This window comes from Vitis riparia, chromosome 7 (genome assembly GCF_004353265.1).
Source record: "Vitis riparia cultivar Riparia Gloire de Montpellier isolate 1030 chromosome 7, EGFV_Vit.rip_1.0, whole genome shotgun sequence".
In the NCBI taxonomy this organism is placed as follows: domain Eukaryota; kingdom Viridiplantae; phylum Streptophyta; class Magnoliopsida; order Vitales; family Vitaceae; genus Vitis; species Vitis riparia.
The window spans coordinates 11,302,155-11,324,504 of record NC_048437.1 but is presented as its reverse complement, the minus strand read 5'-3'; the positions used below and the strand labels follow the sequence as shown (position 1 = coordinate 11,324,504).

The following is a 22,350-nucleotide window of genomic DNA, read 5'->3' as shown; positions in this document are numbered from 1 at the left end:
ATTGATAACTAATTAAATAAATAATCGGATAATATCAAATACATAAGACAAATAGAAGAGAGATGAAACAATAATAGGGAATTAACAAATTTCTAATATTTTAAAAGGACAAGGCTATAATTTTTATGTCCAGTTAAACAGTTTGATGATAAAAACTCAGTATTGATCTCTAACAAAGATAATATATTGAAAGTATAATCATTTGTCCATAAAAGACTTTATTTGGTTTATAAAAAATAAATATAATTAAAATTTTAATAGTATAAAAGTCAATGACATGTAAATTCAAGGAAAAATAAAACATCAGGTTTATAATAAATTAATGGAAAAAACAAGTAGAAAATACAAGCAAAGATAACAAATATTTGAGGGGAATATATATATATATATATATATATATATTTAATCTAACTTATATTTTGTAATATGATTTATAAATTTTAAATATTAATATTTTATATTGAAGTCGGATTTTTATTTATTTCAAAATATTGAAAACTATTTCTTAATAAAACTACATATACATACTAACAACTAACAATTAGAGCTAATCATGCTATTTATGATGTTCTGGACAAACAAATGAAATGATGAAATGATGTAAAGTGAGATGCGATGCCAACAATATGACACATCCATCAATTCCTTCGTGCTAACAACCAAAGACCTATTTGTCTAATCCAAACCTCTAAGGCACAAAGAAGCCCCTCTTTTACGAACATTGGATCATCACTTGAATCATGAAAGATAGACTCCTTGAGCACTTGCAATTATATATTATATTCTATAGGCTATTTATGGGAAAAAAAGGGCTTTAATGCTTTAACAAGCCCATCTTGGCTAACTATGTTTATTCCTCTAATAGCTTAGTCTATGCATTCACGTCAACTCTCTTCTTATACTATTCGATTAACTCCATCAAAAGGGTAGTCAAAAGGCTAGTTGTTGGCCTTAGATTGTATTGAGCTACACGCCCTTATCATAAAATGTTGTAAACTATAGACACTTCCATACTAGGAGATCTCCATCTTGTATTTTCAGCCTTCCAGAATGGAAGGAGTAGATTCTATAATTTCATTGGGAGACTTTGGATAACACTGGCATTTATGGTGCTATTCGAGTCATACACTATGGCTAATGAATTCCCAAGCCTTAGGGAGAATATTTTATTCGAAGTCCCTAACTAGAGGTATCAAACCTTGTTTTAACAAGGGGAGCAAGGTGTCCCATTAAGGTAAGTACAAAATAAGAGCTATTTTTGAAGTAATGGATAGAGTTGAATGCCCTAGTGAGGCGAATTGCTTTGAATGGCCTAGTTTTGTACCCTTGCTCTTGGGATGAGCTTTTCTTTCTAGTCCCAGGATAAAAAGAAAAATAGCTCAAGTTTATCACCCATGCAATGTAGCTTTGTACCTAGATGCCAAATAATTAATAGCATAGTTATTATGTAAGAAGTGATTCATTCTATGAGAATGAAGAAAGGAAAAATAGGAATGCTTGCGACGAGAGTTTATCTTGAAAAACATATACCAAGAAAAAACAACACATTCATTTCAATCTAACAATTTCTTTTTATATTAGTTAAGCTTTTGCTTTCTTTTAGTTATTCACTTTACATCTATCTCCAAGAGAGAAACCAATTGATTAAATTAGGGCACCCGAGGCATGCGCTCTAACTTTTGATAGTCCCACAAAAAAAGGTAGAACCTAACTCAACTTAACATAAGGGCTTGTTGCAAACTAGACGTCTATTAGGGCTAGGGCATAAATCATGAAATTCTGCCTAACTAAGTTTGATCGGGGTTTAAGCCTATCCTTAAAATGATAGCCCTCGCTTCGCCTGTTTAAGACACAACAAGGCCTTCTTTTGGAATTGTGCGCTTTCATTTCATTTATGAGGATTTCACTTACTTATAATTAGAGAGAAGCTCCTATTAAACCGATTTTTTTTCCCTTAAAAGGCGACCAACTTTCAATACTTGTTGTTATGTTACACAACCATTTTTCCAATATTATTGAATAGTGGTTGTTTTCAACAAAACAAATGTTGGGCCAACTGGCAATAGCTAAAGGGGGGGACTTCTATGGAATAGGGGTGAGAAGGAAGAGAAGAAGGAAAGGTCGTAAGTCGAGGGACGACCATAACATAAGGTTCTTACTTTCACATCTTTCTCTCTCTTTATAGATAGATAGATATAAAGAGAGGTCCGCCGCGAGAGTGGTTGGACAACCACTTGGATACTACACTTCTTGGCCTTTATTTGCATTGTCTCCATCACATGGTTGTGTGGTAGGCTATAGAGCAGGCTTGACCTAGTGAGCTTTTGGATAAATATGCAATGAAATCCTTATTTTTAAGAAAATTAGGCTAAGGTAAGGGAAATGTCATCGAAGTAGCAATAAGAGAAGAAATGAATGATTGAACGGACCTCCTTTACCAGTTGACCTTGTTCCTCTCCTTTCAATTGAGCTTGGTAAGAAAGTAAGTCGATTTAGCTCTTCATTTCAAAGTTTAACAACAAGAGCAAACAATGGACAAGACATAAGCAACTCTCATTTATGTTTTATATACGAAAAGAATAGCGCATTTAGATTAACAATCTCATTGCCTTGTCCTCTTATTGGCATCTTCTCTATCAAAATAGTTTTCAAGGAAAAAGGTTAATGATAAAATATTACCTACTACTTTGACTTCTGATTTAATCTAAATTATCTTATTGAATGTGGTAAAAAATAACTCACTAACAAGATGAGTTTTATTATTGTATTCAAGATATAAAAACTAATACTTAATTTGTGTATAATAATAGAGAATGAAACAAAAAAAAAAAAAAAACCAAAACATCTTTAAGTCGTATTTTTTTAAAAAGGTTGAAAAATTAATATTTTTTAAAGTCAATTTTTGCATAGGAATCACTCCTTATTTTAAAAATATTAAAGCTATGCTTATCTCTCATATAAATATTTTTAAAATGCAATATCTAAAAAAAAGTTTTAGTAATTACTTTTGTTTCTATTTCTTTCTCTCACTAAATATAGAAATTTATCGTAATTTCCAACACACCACCACAAGACTCTTCTTAATTTAATATTTTTCATATTCCTTTAAATCTTTTTAATTCCATATAATTCATATATTCTTAATCCCTCTACAAAATAAATAAAATATATTATATTATTTTATGTATACGAATACATTGTTTTTTTTTTAAAAAAACTTATTTATTTGGGAAGATAGTCATAATAGAAGCTATTTATCTACAAAATTTTCTCTTGAAAATATAAATGATCTCATCTGTATAAAAGCATGAAACAACATGTCCATATATGGTCCATTTCACGATATCAAACATTGTTAAATGAGTTACAGTTTGACTTAAAAGCATGCAATAGTAAATAATAATAATAATAATAATAATAACTCATTTGTCCGAATGAAACATGAAGCTCATTTGTATTTTAAGCAAAATCTTTAGAGCCAAAACGATGCTATTGCTTTCCTCTACGTAGGAACTATGAAATTTGCCCCACTCTTTGGAAACCATATCATTCGCCCATGCAAAATTTTGCCATTCAATAAAAATTATTGGAAAAGATTTTAAGAAATGGGGTTGAAATAAATAAAAAAAATAGTCTGTATCAAAGTAAAAGTAGTTTTGAGCATGAAATGATTGAACTCTATTTGAGACCTATCAACATTGAAACTCGATATTAGCTCATAAGAAACCATAAAAAATAAAAACAACAAAGAAATCAAAACTTTAAATCCTTTTGTTACCAAAAATATGCAATGATAAGTAAATGATGAAAACTTCTAATTTATCTTATTTTTCCCTTTTTAGGCATTCCATAGGCTTAAAAGATATTCCAAAGAAAACCCTATAGTGGAAATGGAGTGAGGTTTGGACAATGAAGACTATCAATAGCTTGTCGGGATAAAGTAGATTTCTTTTGCACAAAATGGGAGAGACATGAAAGAGCACTTGAAAAAAGGCAATGACCACACTAGTAGAAGGAAAAATCTTATCTTCGACCACCCTTGAATTTCTTTAAAAAGCTTGCCGCTCCTCCTAAAAGACACAAACTAGAAGCTAGTAAAGAAATTGAGATTTAACCATACCTTTCATTTCCTCTATTTTAAAAAGAACATCGCTTGCTTTGTCCTTGACTCTTGTGAGCCTAGTGTCTTAGTATTGGATTGACACAGTTCTTTGCCTGAGTTTGTGAAACGGTAGAAATGATCCATAAAAGACAACTATCCAATGGGAGTGGAAAGGTAAAAAGTAAAAGAAGAGTTACCGATATTATGGTGAGAAGATAGTAGTAGGCATCTTTAGATAGGAAATTAAATTTTTTACGGAAAAAAAGAGAGATGTGAAAGATAAATTAGAAGAGGCAATAAGAAAAGTTAATGCAGAATAAGTTTGTTTATAAGTCAATGCAGAATAAGACGTGAGATATAATATATTTGATAATAACGTAGTAAAAGAAAATCAAATTATTTATAAGTTAGTTTTACAATCGGAGTAATTTTAATACATTTGAATTATGCTAGAATTTTCAAATTTATTCCCATTTTCCTACCAAACCATTAATAAATTAATAAAATTTTATTTATTTACATTATTTTCTTCATTTTAAGGTAATTTACTTTTAATCCGAAAGCCTGAAAATCAAGCGAAGAAAACGAACCCAAGAGAAGCCAAAACTTTCTTCAGTTTCATCCTGGGCATATGCTTTCTGGATAACGCATCTCATCAATCGTGATTAAGCTAGGGTTAGGGTTCGAGTTAGGATTTTGGCGCATGGAGGATGGAGACTCTGCAGCAGAGAGTGGAATCATGGATCAAAGACCAAAGAGCGAAGATGCTGAAGGTCTCGTGGGGTCCGCTGCAGTGGAGGATGCGGTGGCCATGGAAGAACGACAGAGAGCAGAGGAAGAAGCTTCAGGAGGAGTACGAGCGCCGAAGAAAGCAGCTTCACGATCTCTGCCATGCCGTTAAGGCCGATTCCATTTCTGATTTGCAGGAAATTCTCTGTTGCATGGTTCTCTCTGAGTGCGTTTACAAGGTATAGATCTGTTGGGCTTTGTTTGGTTGCTGGGAAAATGAGATGTTCGAGTATTTAAATATTAGGCGTTTTTGAAGTTGTTTTAATCGTGCGTTTTAAATATTTAAATACGATTGTTTTTACGTGGTTTTGTTTGGGTTTTTTTGCTCCGTTTTGGAGTTTGGACTACATTACAGCTTTGGATTTTAATGATAAAATAGTGTTTTTGGATATCTGATGAAATGTGTTTCAGAATATCAATTGCATTTACAAGGTATGAAATATTTCCAACTATGTTTTGTTTGGTTGCTGGGAAAATGTACTGTCTAAATATTCTAATATTTTGCTTTTTGGAGTGTTTCTGCATTATAATTTATTAAGCACGTGAATAAATGATTTATTATGTAGGTCTTTTTTGATAGGCTGATTTTTTATATACTTTTGTAACTTAGTTTTTAAGTTAGTAGTGAATTACAACGTGGTTGTTTGTTCATTATAAAATGTGTCTTTGGATGTTCAGTGGGTTGCATTTCATATTATCGATTGGCCTTACAAAGATGTGAATGTTTAATAATTATGATTTGTTTAGTTGCTAACAGAATGAAACATCTCAGGCCTCATCTGCAATGACTTCTTGTTTTTGGCTTTAGCTGAAACCAAATCTATGATTTCAATGGTCTGTCTTGATATGACAAAAATTCAATTGAACATGAAACTAATTTTTTGCATTAGCTAGAAAGAAGAGCTCTATAGGAAGCAATGTTGATTTGGCTTTAATATTAAGGGCCTGTTTTTATTTTTTAAACTAAAATCTCTTTTCGTGAAACTACCCAAACACATCCAGAAGCATTTAGACTTTGTTGGAGATAGCTTTTTGTTAACGACTCTAATTAGAAGTTGAAGCTAATGTCAAAGCATGTTTTTGAAGTAGCAATATTGGTAATGTGAATTTTTTATTAAACATGAAAAAACTTCCTGCATAAACCAAATTAGGGCTTCTAGAAGTAGTGATATTGTCCTTGCTTCTAGATTAAGCTTTTCTATAGGTTAGAAGCTTTAATAAAATTATTCAAACATGTATAGAAACTCTTGTTAAAGCTTTAAAAAGAGCTTTTGGTTTTTCAAAAGCCAATTCACTTAGGGCCTTATTGAAAGAAGCAAATCCAAACAGGCCTCTACTTAAATAGTTAACTTTTCTGATTCTTTTGTGCATTTTTATATCTAATCATGTGAAGCAATAAAATTTGATTTTATAGCTATAGCATGGGTTGTTTGGAAGTGAGCATTTGCTTCACTGTAGGTCCACTTGGAAGTGAGTATTTTGCTTCTGCTCAGGCACCTACTATGAGGGACGTATCCCCCTGAAGGCAGGTATCCTCCCAAAAGTGGGCATTGGGATTGACTCAAAGTGGGAAAACCTTTTATGGTGAAAACTATAATAGTTGATGTACCAACTGTCTAAAAAAATGGTGCACAATCAACTCTGGCAATGGCAATTGAAAAAGTTAAAAGGGTTTTTTTTTGTAAGTCATAAAAGGGGAAGGGGTGATATATTGGCTATATAATGACACTTAGAATCATTTTGTGGACTGTGAGGGACACGAATGACCCTAGAAAGAAGGACATATTTTCTTGGAGGTATGATGACCCCCTGTATAGTAGCCTAGAGAAAGAACTATCTAAGGGCATCATCTGTATGGATCTGGTCTTCACTAATTTTTTCCGTAGAACAAGGGATCTGTTTTTTTGCTTTTCTATCCCAGTCAATTTTAACTTTGTATAGCTTCAGTAGGAGTATTTTATTAAAGGATCTGTCAACCTTTTGCCTTACATATTTTACTTTCTCAATAAATTTTTTCCTAGGACAAACACAAAATTAGAATGTGTTTCTGATATACATTTGTGTTGTGTCCACATTGTGCTGAGTGAGGCTCAGATATATAGGTGTGTGTCACTGTTCTAGCTCATTTAGAGAGCTCCTACAGTTTCCCTTGTTATGTAGTTTTCTAGAGCTGCTTTTAATCATAGAACACAATTACTCAAGTGATGTGTGGTAGAACAGTTCTGCCTATGAAACAAACAAAAAAAAACGATGTAAGGTAGAACAGTTCTTCGTTATAATTATTTTTGTAATATTTTAAAAAGTTTGCATCAGTTTATGATATTTATTCTCTTATCATGGTAGAGACCTGCTACTGAGATTGTTCGAGCTGTGAACAAATTTAAGGCTGACTTTGGAGGACAAATCGTTTATCTAGAGCGCGTGCAGCCTTCTTCGGACCATGTTCCTCACAGGTTTTTTTGTTCATTTGCCGAGTGGATATCATGTCTTAATTTCCCTTTCAGTAACTGCCATCTAATTGTCTGCTGATTTTTACAAGTTACATTAAAATTAAATTCTGGGGATAGACCTTCCTATTCTTGGGAGTTCGGTTTTATTCATCTCTATGTTGTGAAGTGTTGAATCTTACAAATAGTAGTGATTTGTTGTTCTTTGAAGAACTCTTGGCAGATTTTGTCTATAATTGCATAACATGCGCTTGGCTTTTCAAGATAATTTCAACAATCTTTTTTTTATTCTTAACATAAAGAACTTCAGAACATTAGTAAAACGTAACATTGTTTAAGATGTTCTTATGGAGGTTTTTTCTGATGAAGTTCAAATATTATGTTTCAAATATGGGTTTTATGTTTTATTTTTTAATTTTTTACATTGTTTTCCTTGCAGGTATCTGTTGGCAGAAGCAGGTGACACATTATTTGCTTCCTTTATTGGAACAAAGCAGTATAAGTAAGATGGATGACCTGCTGTTCATCTGTTTAAGTGTTTATCTCTTTAAAAATTATAACATTTCTCTTTTCTATTATTCTGGGTGTCTATTACTCCCTAACATGAATTTTCTTTTTGTATTTTTCAGGGATGTCATGGCTGACGCTAATATTCTGCAAGGTGCCATATTTCATGAGGATGCTGTTGAGGATACTGAGGCGATTGAAGCTATTAAATCTGACCAAGTTGCAGCTAGAAATAAAAATGCAGAGAACATCATGAAGCCCCTTGAAACAAAACCAAAGCCACTTAAACTTAAACCTGCTGTTCATCGGGTCAGATTATAGTCTTATCTACTTTTGGTCATTATGACCTACAGTATGGACCAAAATCTTGACAATATTCATTGAGATATTGCTTCAGATGTTGGACTTTGAGCTTATAGAGAAAAATTGTAACTTCAGTTTCATCTTTTAACTTTTCCTGACCAAAATATCAAGAAATATCACAAGAGATTGAGAAAATAGAGATATTTGAAATTTTTGGGTTAAGACAAGTTGTTTCTCAAATGATATATGATAATGACAATTTCTTGCTTGATATCATCAAGAAAGCTAGATTAAAATAATTGTGTCTGTTTATTCTCACTATTCCTTATAATTTTGACAACACATTTCTTTACTCCAAAGATTAACGAGGATAGTGGGCAATAGCTAGCAGATTTCCTAGTTATACATCGGTTAATTTCAGGCATTTCTACAGGTCCATCATTTTTTATCTCTACAATTTCATTGGCACTTATAACTTTTAGTAAATTATTATACAAAAAATAATTTAATGTGAAGATATTTGTTTTGTGATATCTATATGGTATTGTATTGATTGCTAACCTATATGTTTGTTGAGCCACCCTTTTTTCATTGTGTGCAATTTTTTTTTGATAGGAAATGACAAAGGAATATATTAATAGAAAAAAGAAGTACAAGAGAAGGATGAGGAATCCTCCACCAAAGAAAACTAGTCTACAAGAAACCAAAAATAAAAAATACACTGTAATAACGAACAACTACTCTAGGCTAAACGAACCCATCGGAATTACACGCCGCTACCCAATCAAGTTGGAACACAATAAGGGGGGTTCCCTTAAAAACCTTGGAACAAAAAGCCCAAAGAGAAGCAAGGAAAAAAATAGAATCCCAAAGACTCTCTGGATTCCTTGCTTTATCCTAAAAAATTCCTCGCATTTCTCTCCCGCCACACAACCCAAATTAAAGCTATGCACGCAGCTTGCTATAAAACTATCCCTCTCCTCGATAAACCAAAGCCATTGTAAGTGATGGATAGCATGTCGGAAATGCTCCTCGGGGGAACCCAATCCATCTTGGCTAACTGAAATAATCTGTGTCATAACCCCAATGTCAAAGAACAATGTAGGAAAAGATGATCTGCTGATTCTCCATGCCCCATGCACAACTTACAAATATCTGGACTAAGGGCTTTGTGAGGTCTTCTCAATTGTAGCAAGTCATTAGTATTTACCTTCTTGTGTGCCACCAACCAGACAAAGGACTTAACCTTGAAAGGGACTTGAGAATTCCAAACGAACTTAGTAGGGAAAACTGGAGGAGAATCAGAGCAATGAGATAAGGCAAGAAAGAAAGACTTGATTGTAAAAAGCCCTGAAGAAGATAAAGACCAGGATCTCGCATCTAGAACCGAAAATGTCAAATGCAAACAATCAAGTGATCGCATTGTGTGCAATTTATGCAATTTATTTATAATGTTTTCGATTTTTAAATGATGCATTATTGTTTTATTAATGTCATCCAAAATTTGTTTATTTTGTCCATGTTTTGGTGATAATTTTTGTGTATTACTCTAAAATGAAATTGTTGTTGGTCTGTTTTAAAATATCCCTATGATATGTCCATCCGTAGTGAGATTTAAGAGCTTGTTTTATCAATTTGATATATCATCCACATTCTTCTATATAGATATTTCTTTGTAAATGTTTATTTGGTGGAAATTCTTCTCTAGGGTTTCTTGGCTCGTGCTAAAGGGATACCTGCTTTGGAGTTGTACAGGCTGGCTCAGAAGAAGAAACGGAAACTTGTTCTTTGTGGTCATTCACTTGGTGGAGCAGTAAGTTTGGTTAATGCACTTTTTTCAACTTCTACCCAGTAGCTTTATTTTCTTGGTTTTTATTGTTTGCTCCATGTTGATTTTGTAGGTAGCAGCATTGGCCACCCTCGCAATTTTGAGAGTTATTTCTGCTTCCTCTTTATCAAAAGAAAATGAAAAAGTTGCTGTCAAATGTATAACATTCTCCCAGCCCCCGGTCGGAAATGCTGCATTAAAAGAGTAAGTTTCACATGGTTTTTTGGCATATGCAAGAAGTTCCATGTTGTCTTCTTTTTTGTTTTCTTCGACATTAAATTCTCTGTTGCATAATTTTGTCTGCTTATTTCCTCTTTCAGTTATGTTAATAGAAAAGGATGGCACCATTATTTCAAGACTTACTGCATTCCGGAGGATCTGGTGCCTCGCATCTTGTCACCTGCTTATTTTCATCACTATAATGCACAACTAATGCCTGCTGATGTTGGAATTATTAATTCATCAACCTTAAAAGGGGAAAAACTAAGGGCAGACAAGCCAAAAGAGAATGAGGGGGAGCAACTGGTACTGGGTTTAGGCCCTGTGCAGAGTTCTTTTTGGAGACTTTCAAGACTTGTTCCTTTAGAGAGTGTTAAGAGACAATTGAGCAAATACAGAGGAAAACAAGTTGATCCCATTGAAACATCTCCTCTAAACGATTCTGCTCTAGCTTCTTCAATAGATGATATGGTGGTTGAGCCGCAGTCTCTTGAAATCCAGGAGGGTTCTGATGGCATCTCTCTTAAACCATTTTCTGACATGGATAAAGGGGATGTAGCAACAACTAAAAAGTTAGAAGGAAAAAGCAACTCTGATCGTGTAAATAATAGGGCATGGCGTAGAGTGCCTTATTTGCCTTCATATGTACCATTTGGACAGGTAGTTATTATGAACTGATACTCCATTTTGTCCATTTGTGTGGTTTGTGTGAGCATAGTTAGATGCAGCTATGCTAAGCTGTTTTCTGTTACTTGTTTGGTATTGAGCTCCACTAACTTCTTGTGGTGAGTTCATATCTAGATAGTGATTGATTTAACTCGTTAAGGTTGTTTCTCTAACTAGCTGTTTTTTAGGTTGTGAGAGAGATATTATTGCTGTTATATTTTATTTATGATTCCACCTTGGAACAAATAAGATAATTTTCCGCCCCTTTTTTCTTTTGTAGAGGTTTAATTTATGCTTTTTGTTCTACTTGAGGATTGTGACTGAATTAGAAGCTCTGCAAACTAATAGTTGACAAGTAATTGTATGTTTCTGGATCCACTTCTCCAAGGATGAGTTTTGGCTTGGTCTTTGCCAATTAGATGTTTCATAATAATGAAAAACTATATGACCTTACTGAGACAGGGCTTTAAAGAATACACATCACAACCAGAGAAGCCACAAAAACGAAATGGCTTTAGGCAACTCTTGGCCAGGCCAAGTCTGTCATCACGTAGGATTCCTTTTACTTTCTGGGAATGAGGCTTTCTTGTTCAATGAATTCATCATGTTTATGATCCCAAGCCATGTTTCAAAAATCGTTAAGTGATAGATTGTCCTTCCTTTACTACTTCTAACTCCATTCAACAATGCCAAATTTGAATTACCATACAAATCTATTAAAACTAAAGGGGAAGAGTTTTTATGGAACCTAAAAGGTATTGAAATGAATGTCAGCATCACAATCCACCCATGTGTGGCACTTTTTTTATGACCGTTAAACTAGTCAGTATTTCCATAAGCATTACCATAAATCCTTGGATTTCTTTGTCCTGGCAAGAGATCATGATATGGATGGGCAAATTGACCTCCATCTTTAGTTTACATCACTCCTAGCATCTCTTCCTTCCTTTCTAGATTACTATTAAAGTTCTCTGTTGTCAGGTAGGTCTGAGACATGTGTCTTATTGTGCTTTCCTTGCTGCCCCCCAGCTAAAGAATGCATGGGCAATCTTTTCTCTAGCTTGCTATCCTGGAAGCTCTTCTGCTCGAACTTCCTTGTGCTTAACTGCTTTGGCATAGGGAGTTTTGTGTGGTTCTGGCTTTGCAGCACATTTTCTAGGTTCACCTGTTTCCTCTTATCCCTTGCCTCAAATTGTAGATTTCAATATTTATGGTTAAGATTGTAAATTGATACAGAAAGTCAATAGCACTCTTAGGACTGCATGCAAGAGAAGCTAGGAGAATAAGACGTGTTCTCTCAAGGGGAATAGAGCAGGAGATAAACTCAGGGATCCTTCCTTGCTCATGCCTCTGTTCCCTTCGCTGGGCTCAAAGCAGAACTCTTAACAGACCTTTATTCACCCCTGAGATATTCTAATTTGCCTCATTAAAGTTGTGCTTAGGTAATTAAAGTCTATTAGAATAAATTGTGTAGGCTATAACTTGATGTTTTTCATAGGATTATGCTATTATTTATTTATTCATGGTAATGAGTTCATCAAAAAATCTCATTTTGTAACAGCTCTATCTGTTGGGCAATTCATCAGTGGAATCACTGTCAGGGGCAGAGTACTCAAAGTTGACATCTGTACGAGCTTCCTTTGCTCACTTGTCTTATTTTAGATTTATTTATTTATTTTTGGATTTGATCCTGCACAAAAATGATTTACAATAGCCTTGCTTTTCTTTCTGTTTTATGAGTATAAGCTAGTAGATTTCTGCAATCTCTCATTTTGTTTGCTTTGTTCTGGCAAAGACATTTTCAGGTCAAATCTGTGATTGCTGAACTAAGGGAACGGTTTCAGTCACATTCAATGAAGTCATATAGGTCTCGGTTTCAGAGGTATTTTCTTATGTGTTTGGGAAGTATATGTCCTTTATTATTAGTTATTTGTAGTGATCGGTTGTGTTTGACTTGTAGTTTGTGGTTTTTGTTATTTCTTCCTGTAAGCATGTTGTACCTGTATACATATATGCACCTTAAGATAGTTTGGACTTCTGACGTTTTTCTGGTTGTCATTTAATTTTCTCTTCTTCATTGTAAAACTTCTTTTTTTATTCAATATATGTCCCTATATTGATTTTATGCTCATACAGTTCTTGTTTCAAATCATTATCATGTCTGTGGGATGTGAGACATAGGATGTTTGAATTGCTTAGGTTGAGCATTTTAATTGTTTTCATTTGTGTATCTGATCATTTTTTATTTGTGATCAATATTCCAAAAAATTAAATGGATTTTGATGGAACTTGGAGAAAACTAAGGTTGTATTCCTCTGGTTAAACTTTTGGAAACCTTCAGAATTCTGTGGCACTTGATGAATAGAAGGAATCATCCTTTTAAGCTCGAATCCAGAAGCAAATTTAGTGCTTACTAATTAACCAATTATGAGAAGAACATATTCTGATCTAATTTTAGATCAATTGAGCATTGTAATAGAATTGGGGAAGCTTCCTAATCCAAGATTGAAGGCTCAAATATGAGACAAACAAGATATGCATTAAAAAGAGGCTAAAAGCCACAAAGCATACAAGGAGTATACAAGGCGGCTAAGGCCTCAAAAAAGAGCAACAAGACCAGAAAAGATTCACCTCCCCTTAAGTGGATGCTACCCACTCCAAAAAGCCTATAAGGGAGAGAGACTCCTCGCCTAAATACAATTTGCCTCAGCTTCATAAGTTATAAACAAAAAAATTCTTTAATTTCTGGATATTCAACACACCCCCCCTAAAAGCTAGTCCATTCTTCTTCTTCCAAACTGTCCAAAAAATACACAACGGTATGGATTTCCAAACCTTTTTCCTTTTCTTCCCCACAAAGGGGCCCCTCCAGGTAGTTAAGACTTCCTTTACAGTTTTTGGAAAGACCCATTTAACATCTACTAACCCAAGAATAATATCCCACAAAGCTCTAGCCACTATACAATGTATAAGAATATGATTTACATTTTCTTCTTCACAACCACACAAAAAATAACAATTAGGAAGTTGCACCCCTCTTATTTGGAGCCTGTCCAGAGTGAGCACCTTCCCCCACGTCGCCTCTCAAGCGAAAAAAGCAACTTTAGTTGGCACCCTATCCACCCATATGCACTTTGAAGGAAATACTGTGTCATTAGGATTGACCAACAACCTATAAGCTTCCTTGACCTTGAACTGACCATTTCTTTCTCGCCTCCACATAACTGAATCTTCCTCCAAAGAAGGCCTATGACCCCTCAAGATATAAAGCAAATCCCCAACTATATCCAACTCCCAATCATTAAAGTCTCTCAAAAAGTTTGGATTCCAGCCTCCTTGACTAGAATTTTGATCCCACATCTCCTCAATTGTTGCATCCCTATGCGTAGCCATAACAAAGAGGTGAGTGAAGCAATGGGACAGCGGTGTATCAGTGCACCAAATATCTTTCCTAAATCTGATTTTAGTGCCCTTCCCAGCTAGAAACACCAGATTATCCCAGCACCAATTAGATTCTTTCAAAATCTCATTCCAAACCCCTACTCCAACCGCCCCATTAGCCTTCTTTGACCTCCAACCACGATCCTCTTGCCCATACTTCGTTGTGATCACTTGCTTCCAAAGATTATCTTTTTCGCAAGCAAACCTCCAAATCCACTTACCAAGCAAGGCTCTGTTCAACATGGCTATTTTCCTTAAGCCTAGCCCACCCTTGTTCTTGTCTGTGCAAACCACATCCCATTTAACTAGATAAATTTTCCCCTCCAAGTCCTCCCCCCCCCCCCCCCCCCCCCATAGAAAGTCTCTTTGAACTTTCTCTATTCTTTTAGCAACAGTCTTGGGCATTCAGAAAATAGATATTTGGTATATTGGCATGCTAGCCAAGGTGCTTTTTATAAGAGTGATCCTCCCCCCTTTGAAAATGTAGCCTTTTCCAAAGCGCAAGTCTCCTCACTCTCTCTTCCACTCCATCCCACATAGAAGGAGCCCTATTAGGAGCCCCTAGAGGGAGTCCCAAATATTGAGAGGGCAAGGATCCCACCCTGCAACCTAACTCAACTGCCAGCTCTTGAATCTCCTCCACTTCTCCAACTGGGATGATTTCGCTTTTGGCTAGATTAATCCTTAGGCCTGAAGCCGTTTCAAACCAAAGAAGAATCCAACTTAAGTGAGTTAATTGCTCCTTGCTTGCCTCACAGAACACTATTGTGTCATTAGCAAAAAATAAGTGGGAGATGTTCAAAGTGGGTCTACTACCACCCCGAATGATGCACCCTGATAAGTATCCCCCCTCCATAGCTCTCCTAATGAGGACATCCAACACTTCCATTCTCATAACAAAGAGATAGGGAGATAGAGGATCTCCTTGTCTAAGCCCCTTAGTACTAGGGAAAAAACCAGCTGGCACTCCATTAACCATAACTGAGAATTTGGCTGAGGACAAGCAACTCCACATCCACCCTAACCACTTAGCCCCAAAGCCTGTTTTTTGTGAGACCTTCATTAAAAATTTCCAATTGATGCTGTCATAAGCTTTTTCTATATCCAATTTGCATATAAGGCCCTTCTCTTTTCTTTTCTGCCATAAATCTATCACCTCATTAGCAATTAAGGACGCATCAAGAATTTGTCTTCCTGTTACAAAGGCATTCTGGGCAGTGGAGACCACCTTACCAATCACTTTTTTGAGCCTGTTAGCTAGAACTTTAGCCAAAAGTTTATAGAGCCCCCCCAAGAGGTTGATAGGTCTAAAATCTCCAAGATCCTCAGCCCCACTTTTCTTAGGAATCAAGACTAGAAATGTATTATTGAGACTTTTAACAAAAGAGTTATGCTCATGAAACTCTTTAAACATATCCAGAATCTCCTTTTTAGTAAAATCCCAAGCGTTTTGCCAAAAAGCTACAGTAAAGCCATCCGGACCAGGGGCTTTATCCCCATTCATCTCCATCAATGCCGTATGAATCTTAGTCTCTGTGAAGGGGACCTCCAAATTCTCCGCTTCTTGCTGGCTGATGTGATCAATCTGAAGTCTTCCAATATCCGCCTTCCATTCCATATCTTCAGAAAGCATCTGCTGAAACGTGTTAACAATTCCTTCCCTCACCTCCTGCTCCTCTGACAGCCACTCCCCATTAACCTTAACTCTGTCCAAAGCGTTGTTTCTACGATGAGCACTTGCCATTCGATGGAAGAAACCCGTTTCTATCCCCCTCCCTTAGCCAAATCTCCCTTGAAAGTTGTCTCCAATGGACTTCCTCCAAAAGCACCCACTTTTTATAGCTTTCTTTTGCTTCTTTTTTTAATTCTGTTTCCTCCACAGTCAAGCTTCTCTCGCTTTCCACCCGATCCCAGAAATCGACTTGTTGTAGGGCTGAAGATTTGTTGCATTCCAGCCTCCCAAAAACCTCTCTGTTCCATACTTTCAACTTCTTTTTGATTTCCTTCATTTTAGCAGCCAATCTATAACGAGCACTGCTCTTGACTTCAATCTCCTGCCGCCAGGTTCGAACAAGGTCTTTGAATCCCTCAACCTTAAGCCACATGTTTTCGAACCTAAACGGAGTAGGGCCTCTTCTTATCCCACCCCCCTCTAGAACAATTGGGAAATGATCAGAAATTGGCCGAGACAGTCTGCTTTGAGTAACCCCACTAAATTGATCTAACCATCTAGGGGACACTAGAAACCTGTCCAATCTCGCCCATGCCTGGTTATTAAGACCCCCATTCTAGGTGAACTCTCCTCCCTGTAGTGGAAGATCCACTAGCCCGAGATCATCAACAATCTCAGCAAATCTCCTCATTGCTGAATTAATTCTCCTCTGACTGCTCATTTCCTTTTGGAACAGGGTGATGTTGAAATCCCCCCCTAGGCACCAGGGATCTTCCCAAAGGCCTCTAATCGCCCCAAATTCTTCCCACATGCCATCCCTTTCCACTTTGGTAAACGTACCATAAACTCCCGTGAACACCCAAAAAGCCCCATTTTCTACAATATTGAATCTGCAAGATAGCGTGAATTGGCCCTCCTCCCAATACAGAATATCCAGAGCCCTCTTGTAGCGGCAAATCAAAATACCGCCCGCAGCCCCCTCCGCATTCAAAGCTCTCCAATCTAAAAATCTTCTAGAGCCTAAACTTCTCACAAGACCTTCCGACATAGCCTGAATTTTTGTCTCCTGAACACAAATTAAATCCACCCTCTGATTCCTTATAAAAGACTTAATAATTTTCCTTTCAGATCTTTCATTTGCTCCTCTCACATTCCAACTCAGAACCTTTAGCTTCATTGGACAACTACAATCTGATTCCCTTTGCCCTGTGAAGGACCTTTCTGCTTATTCCCTCTCTCATAATTGACAGAGCATTCCAACCTCTTTAATTCTCTTTCGAACTTTGACTACTCCAGAAGCTCTTTGCTATGAATCTTCTCTCGTCTCTTTCTGATTTTAATCAGGAAGCTCAGGATTTCCTTTTCCAACCCCTACGTTGAAAATCCCAAAAATTGGCTGAATTTTGCCAAACTGCTTTCCTCCCATTTTTCCTCTTTCTCCTTTCCCGCAGCTTGGTTTTCAGGGGTGCCAGAATCCCCCTCTGTACCCTTGACTTTATCTCTGTTTCTATTGGCCTCTCCCAATCCCAGCACCCATTATCATTCTCAGTAGGCCCCTCATACACTGTTAACCATGTTGTTTTATCACCCCATGATTCCTCCTCTATACCTCTTGAGCGATCGAAAGACTCCCCCTTCGGAGCCCGATCAGAATAAAGAGAAAGAAGATGAGATATCCCCAATACCCTTTTTCCCTTAGAATGGAAAGTCGACTCATACCTCAAAGCTTCCTCTTCAAACGCCCGGTCCGTCACTGAGAAGCAAGCACTTATTTGCTGCCTCCTGAGCTCCTCTGATTCCCAGACCACAAGAGGCTCCTTTGAACTGGGCCCACTTCTGGAGATGAAGCAGTCTAAGAGGCCGGCCTTCTCTTGAGGGCCCTTACTTGGGGCTTGGGGAATTAGCGCGACTGGGCCAGCCCTTTCCATACCTTCAAAATCACTCATCTTGTGGCAGCCCAATTCTGTAGCCCATCTCCTTGACGATGGGCTTGCTTCTGATCCATCATCCTCCTTTGCCGCTTCTTTTGATTTTGAGCCCAAATATCCATTAGCCACAACAGGCCCATTAGCCCTCTTCACCTCTTTAAGACCCACGAATGGGCCTAATGGGGACGACCCAGACGCTCGCCCATCTGTGAGGGCCCCTTCCCGGATCACCGGGCCATGAATCCGGTTTCCCAGTTCTCGGCCCGACCCATTCTCTTACGTATACCTCACATCATCTGGCAGGTTCAGCTTCTCGAGCCTCGCGTTTACCAACTCCTTCCCCACGCGCTTCTCCACGTGTGAACTCACATCACCCCTAACCTCGTCACTCCTTCGACTAGACGCTTCACTGTATTTCATCCTCACCATCGGTCTGATCTCCCACCATAGCGACAGGACATAGACATCCTCCTCTACTTCAATTTCCAGCACACTCGGCCTAAAGTCTCCTCTCGTTTTGACCAAAAGCCTAGCCCATTGAATCTCCCTCATCGTCTTTGTCCGATCATCGACTGCTACAAAACCCCCGCATTCTTCCCCTATTCTTTTTAAAACCATCGGACTCCACAGCGAGATTGGAAGCCCTAAGATTTTGACCCAGACTTCGTTTTCTGTCTCCTCCTCTACCCAACAACCCGTCCTAGGGTTCCAATGTTCCAGCCCTAATTGGAGCCCTCCCAACACTCTGCTCCCTGAGGAAACGACGCGTCTTGCTTCTTTCAGGTCTTCAAATTCCAACAAGGCCCTACCCTTCTCCAATTTAGCCAGCCCTAAATTGCCTTTTAGGCCCCAAGAATTCGCCCATAATCTTCCCAATCTCTCCAGGTCCTCTTCTCCCTCTGTTCTGGATTTCCAGCTCGCAACAATGCAGTGCTCCAACTTCTGCAAATTTCCTAGAGTTTCCTCCTTTTTAACCTTCACATTGATTGAGTTTGAATCTTTCTAGCTTGTCCTCTTGACTGCTGTCGCATACGATTTCTCCGGTGCAGATTTTCCCGCGACCCTTGCTTCCTGCATGTTTGCTCTTCTGCCAATCGATCCTTCCATTTGATGGATTTTCTCCGGCATAGTCACCCATCCCCTTTTGTCCCCTCTGCCTCTCGGTATGAAGATACAAAATCTCTTTCTTTCCAAATCAACAACCCCCAACCTTAGAAACCCTCCCGCTCTGTTAAACCCACGTGTTAGGGAATACGATTTCCCCTTGTCTTTCCATTCCTTTCCCCATTTCCCTTCTTTTTCGTCCTTTATGCAGTGGATTAGGCCCTCCATGAAAAGCCCTAAACTTTCCGATCGTAATCGGACCCATGACGAGACCCCTCTCTTCTTCTCCACGATGAGAAACTGGGGTTTTCCTCTTCTTTCATCGAAGACGATCTCGAACATCTTGGACTCCACTATGAAGCTACTCTCCTTCCTTCTTTTTCGAGTCGCCTCGCTATTCTCTCCGTCTTCTCCATCGCACGCTCTCTCACTCTCTCTCTTGCCTTCTCTCTCGCTCTCTCCCATTTTACTTGATATATGGGAAAATTTTTTATGGGTGCTTTATTAATTTTTCATTTGGAAAATTTTACCAAATTGTACAATCATAGGCAATGTTTTAAAGGGTTAAAGATGACCTTGAGAAGTTTTGCCCAGATGAGGCGAAATGAGGCATGAGCCTTGAGGTGAAATGGGTGTAAGCCTTGAGGTGGAGCAATGAGTTAACCAACCTCAAATGCAGAACGATGAATAAACCTCAACTTAGACAAAAAAAAAAAAAACCTTTAGAATATTGCAAAATAAGCATCACATAAACATAGAATGATAAGAAAACCATCAAGACCATGTGAAGTGTTTGTTGTTTTCAGTACTGTGTAGTTAAATTCCTCTTTTCGTCTTTAATAATCCAATTCACTCTCATGGCTCCATCAAATGATCTTTAGTATCACCATCACTATTATTGCTCTATTATCCTCCCATCAGTGTTGATGTTTAACTCCAGTAGGTTGCTGCTGTCCTCTGAGGGCAAAAGACCAAGAGCCAGCCACTATTCTCTTGCCCTCTAACAAATCCTCTGTCTTCTTTTCAATCTCTTTCTTTCTTTGCTCTTTTTTTCTCTTTCTTTTTTCTTTCTTTCTTTCTTTCTTTCTTTCTCTTTTTTAAAGGGTAAGCCAAAGCCCAAGACCAAATCCCAAGACATGTAAAATATATACCAACAACTCAAAAACCCATTAAAATCTATTGAATATATGAGGCTTAAGCCTCAAGGCTGAATGCCTTGAAAGGGTGAGGCTTAAGCCTCAATTAGCCTGTGTTGGGGCTATAGCCTCAAGGCTAATTCATAGGGCCTTGCCTTGAGGAAAGCCTCAGGGCATGCTCCTCAAAAACCTCAAGGCTGAATGCCTTGAAAGAGTGAGGCTTAAGCTTCAGTTAGCCTGTGCTGAGGCCATAGCCTCAAGGTAAGTCATAGGACTTTGCCTTAAGGCAAGCCTCAGTGTGTGTTCCTCAAAATCCTTTTAAGGCATTGAGTACAGTTTCCCATGAAAAAAAATTGAGCAATGGTCATTTCCAGATTTATTGGATGCCACTTCTAAGATAAAAAAGGAACTTAGTGCTCTGTAACTGTTATGTAGATCTGATTTTTATTCTCTTCCTATTTCTTTTCAATATAATTGGCTTGAATTTTTTATGCTGTAGTTCTCATGACTTATATGCCCTCTTTACCAATGTAGAATCTACGACCTATGCATGAGTGATAATGCACTGTTCTTGGGCATGGAGCAAATGCAGCAATTTCCAAATTTGCAACAATGGCTTGGTCTTTCAGTTGCAGGTACTGTAGAGCTTGGGCATATTGTAGAGTCTCCAGTTATCCGAACAGCTACTTCTATCGTTCCTCTTGGATGGAGTGGTGTTCCTGGTGAGAAGAATGGAGAACCTTTGAAAGTTGATATTACTGGTTTTGGGTTACATCTGTGTTCAGTAGTTCAGGCACAAGTAAATGGTAACTGGTATTGCCCTCTCTTACTTCTCCTCACCCCCACTTATATACCATCTTTCTTCCTTTGTCTCCAAGAGTCTTTTTATGTATTTAACATGATTAGTTAGTAGTTACAAAATTTGTAAGGATCTTATGGGTTTTCACCACAATATAGAAAAACATGATCATGTTTTACCAACCCCTGAATGCATAACACAGTCCGGATTGAGGGCTTCATAAGGTCTCTTCAACTGTAACATGTCATTGTGATTGACATTTTTATTAGGTTGGGAATTGGGATAAAGTGAGTTTTCAGAAGATTTAAACATGGCCATAAAGAAGGAACTGATTAAGAATAAGACCGATGAGGTCAAAGTCCAATCCCTCAAATAAGGAAACATAGGTGATGAGATCACATGTAATAAAGATGATAAGGACTAGGAGCTCATCGATTTCCAGGTGAGAAAGATTATGAGTAAAATTGAAATTCAAGGTGAAAAAGGAGGGTAGTCTAGTGTACTCATGGGAGGATCTCTAAACCTTGAGACAAGAAAAAGGTTGGAGAATTGAACTTGAAGAGGTTAAGCATTCGACCATATGTTTTCCTAGAAAAGACTAGCATGGGCAATAGCTGGGAATTTTAAGCAACAGAAGTTTGGGTATTAACAGCAAGATCACCAATTATATAGCCTACTAACCTGGTAAAAGGCCATAGTAAAGTTAAATGCTGAATGGAAGCAAATTGAATAACAATAAAGCCTTTAATATATGAGGGTTGAATTTTTCTGAAGTTAAAAAATAATGACAAAAAATAGCTGAATGAAACGGGAAATAAGACTTCAATATGAATGATGATACAATAAAAGATTTTTGGTGTATATTCATCATTCCACATATCTGGATTCTGGATGATGAAGATATAGAGAGTAATCCCTCCTGCTGGACCATAGAGTGCAATTATTCTGTTTCTTTTTGTTTATGCTTTTTTCTGGACTTGTGTTTAGATATCTCTTCTTCCTGGTAATGTCTGTGGGTGCTGAAATAATCTGGACATTGATGCAATTGATCATCTAGTAAATTCTTCTTTGTTTTTGGAAAAATTGTATAAATTTTGGCTAACCAGCACATTTTTGGAAAGATTATGTGAATGTTGGCCAAATAAGTTGCACATTCCTAATTATAAATTATATTAAAAAAAAAGGCACATACGCAGACATGTAGTTCTGGTATAGCTTTAACATTCAAAACCTTCATGGAGTTTTCTGTTTGGTGCATGATATCATATTACATTACATGATGTCATATTGTGCTATTTCTCATTGTTGAAAGATGCACACAACTTGATGATGCAACTTAATCATTTGAAAACTCTGTAGTGGTGTCTCTATATTTGGTGCATGATATCATATTGCATTACTTTTCTCTT

General features: G+C 37.2%; 1 protein-coding gene across 1 annotated transcript in view; it reads left to right on the top strand.

Annotated features, from left to right (window-relative positions):
* Positions 1–4,666: 4,666 nt before the first annotated feature.
* The window catches only part of LOC117917602, a 31,634-nt gene continuing 13,950 nt past the window's right edge, over positions 4,667–22,350 (top strand). The window contains exons 1-10 of the mRNA XM_034833929.1: positions 4,667–5,070; positions 7,235–7,344; positions 7,778–7,840; positions 7,968–8,154; positions 9,857–9,961; positions 10,050–10,180; positions 10,297–10,855; positions 12,423–12,488; positions 12,667–12,743; positions 20,677–20,955. Of these exons, the coding sequence (XP_034689820.1) occupies positions 4,813–5,070; positions 7,235–7,344; positions 7,778–7,840; positions 7,968–8,154; positions 9,857–9,961; positions 10,050–10,180; positions 10,297–10,855; positions 12,423–12,488; positions 12,667–12,743; positions 20,677–20,955 (1,835 nt within the window). The 5' untranslated portion in view covers positions 4,667–4,812. The remainder of the gene's footprint in view (positions 5,071–7,234; positions 7,345–7,777; positions 7,841–7,967; positions 8,155–9,856; positions 9,962–10,049; positions 10,181–10,296; positions 10,856–12,422; positions 12,489–12,666; positions 12,744–20,676; positions 20,956–22,350) is intronic.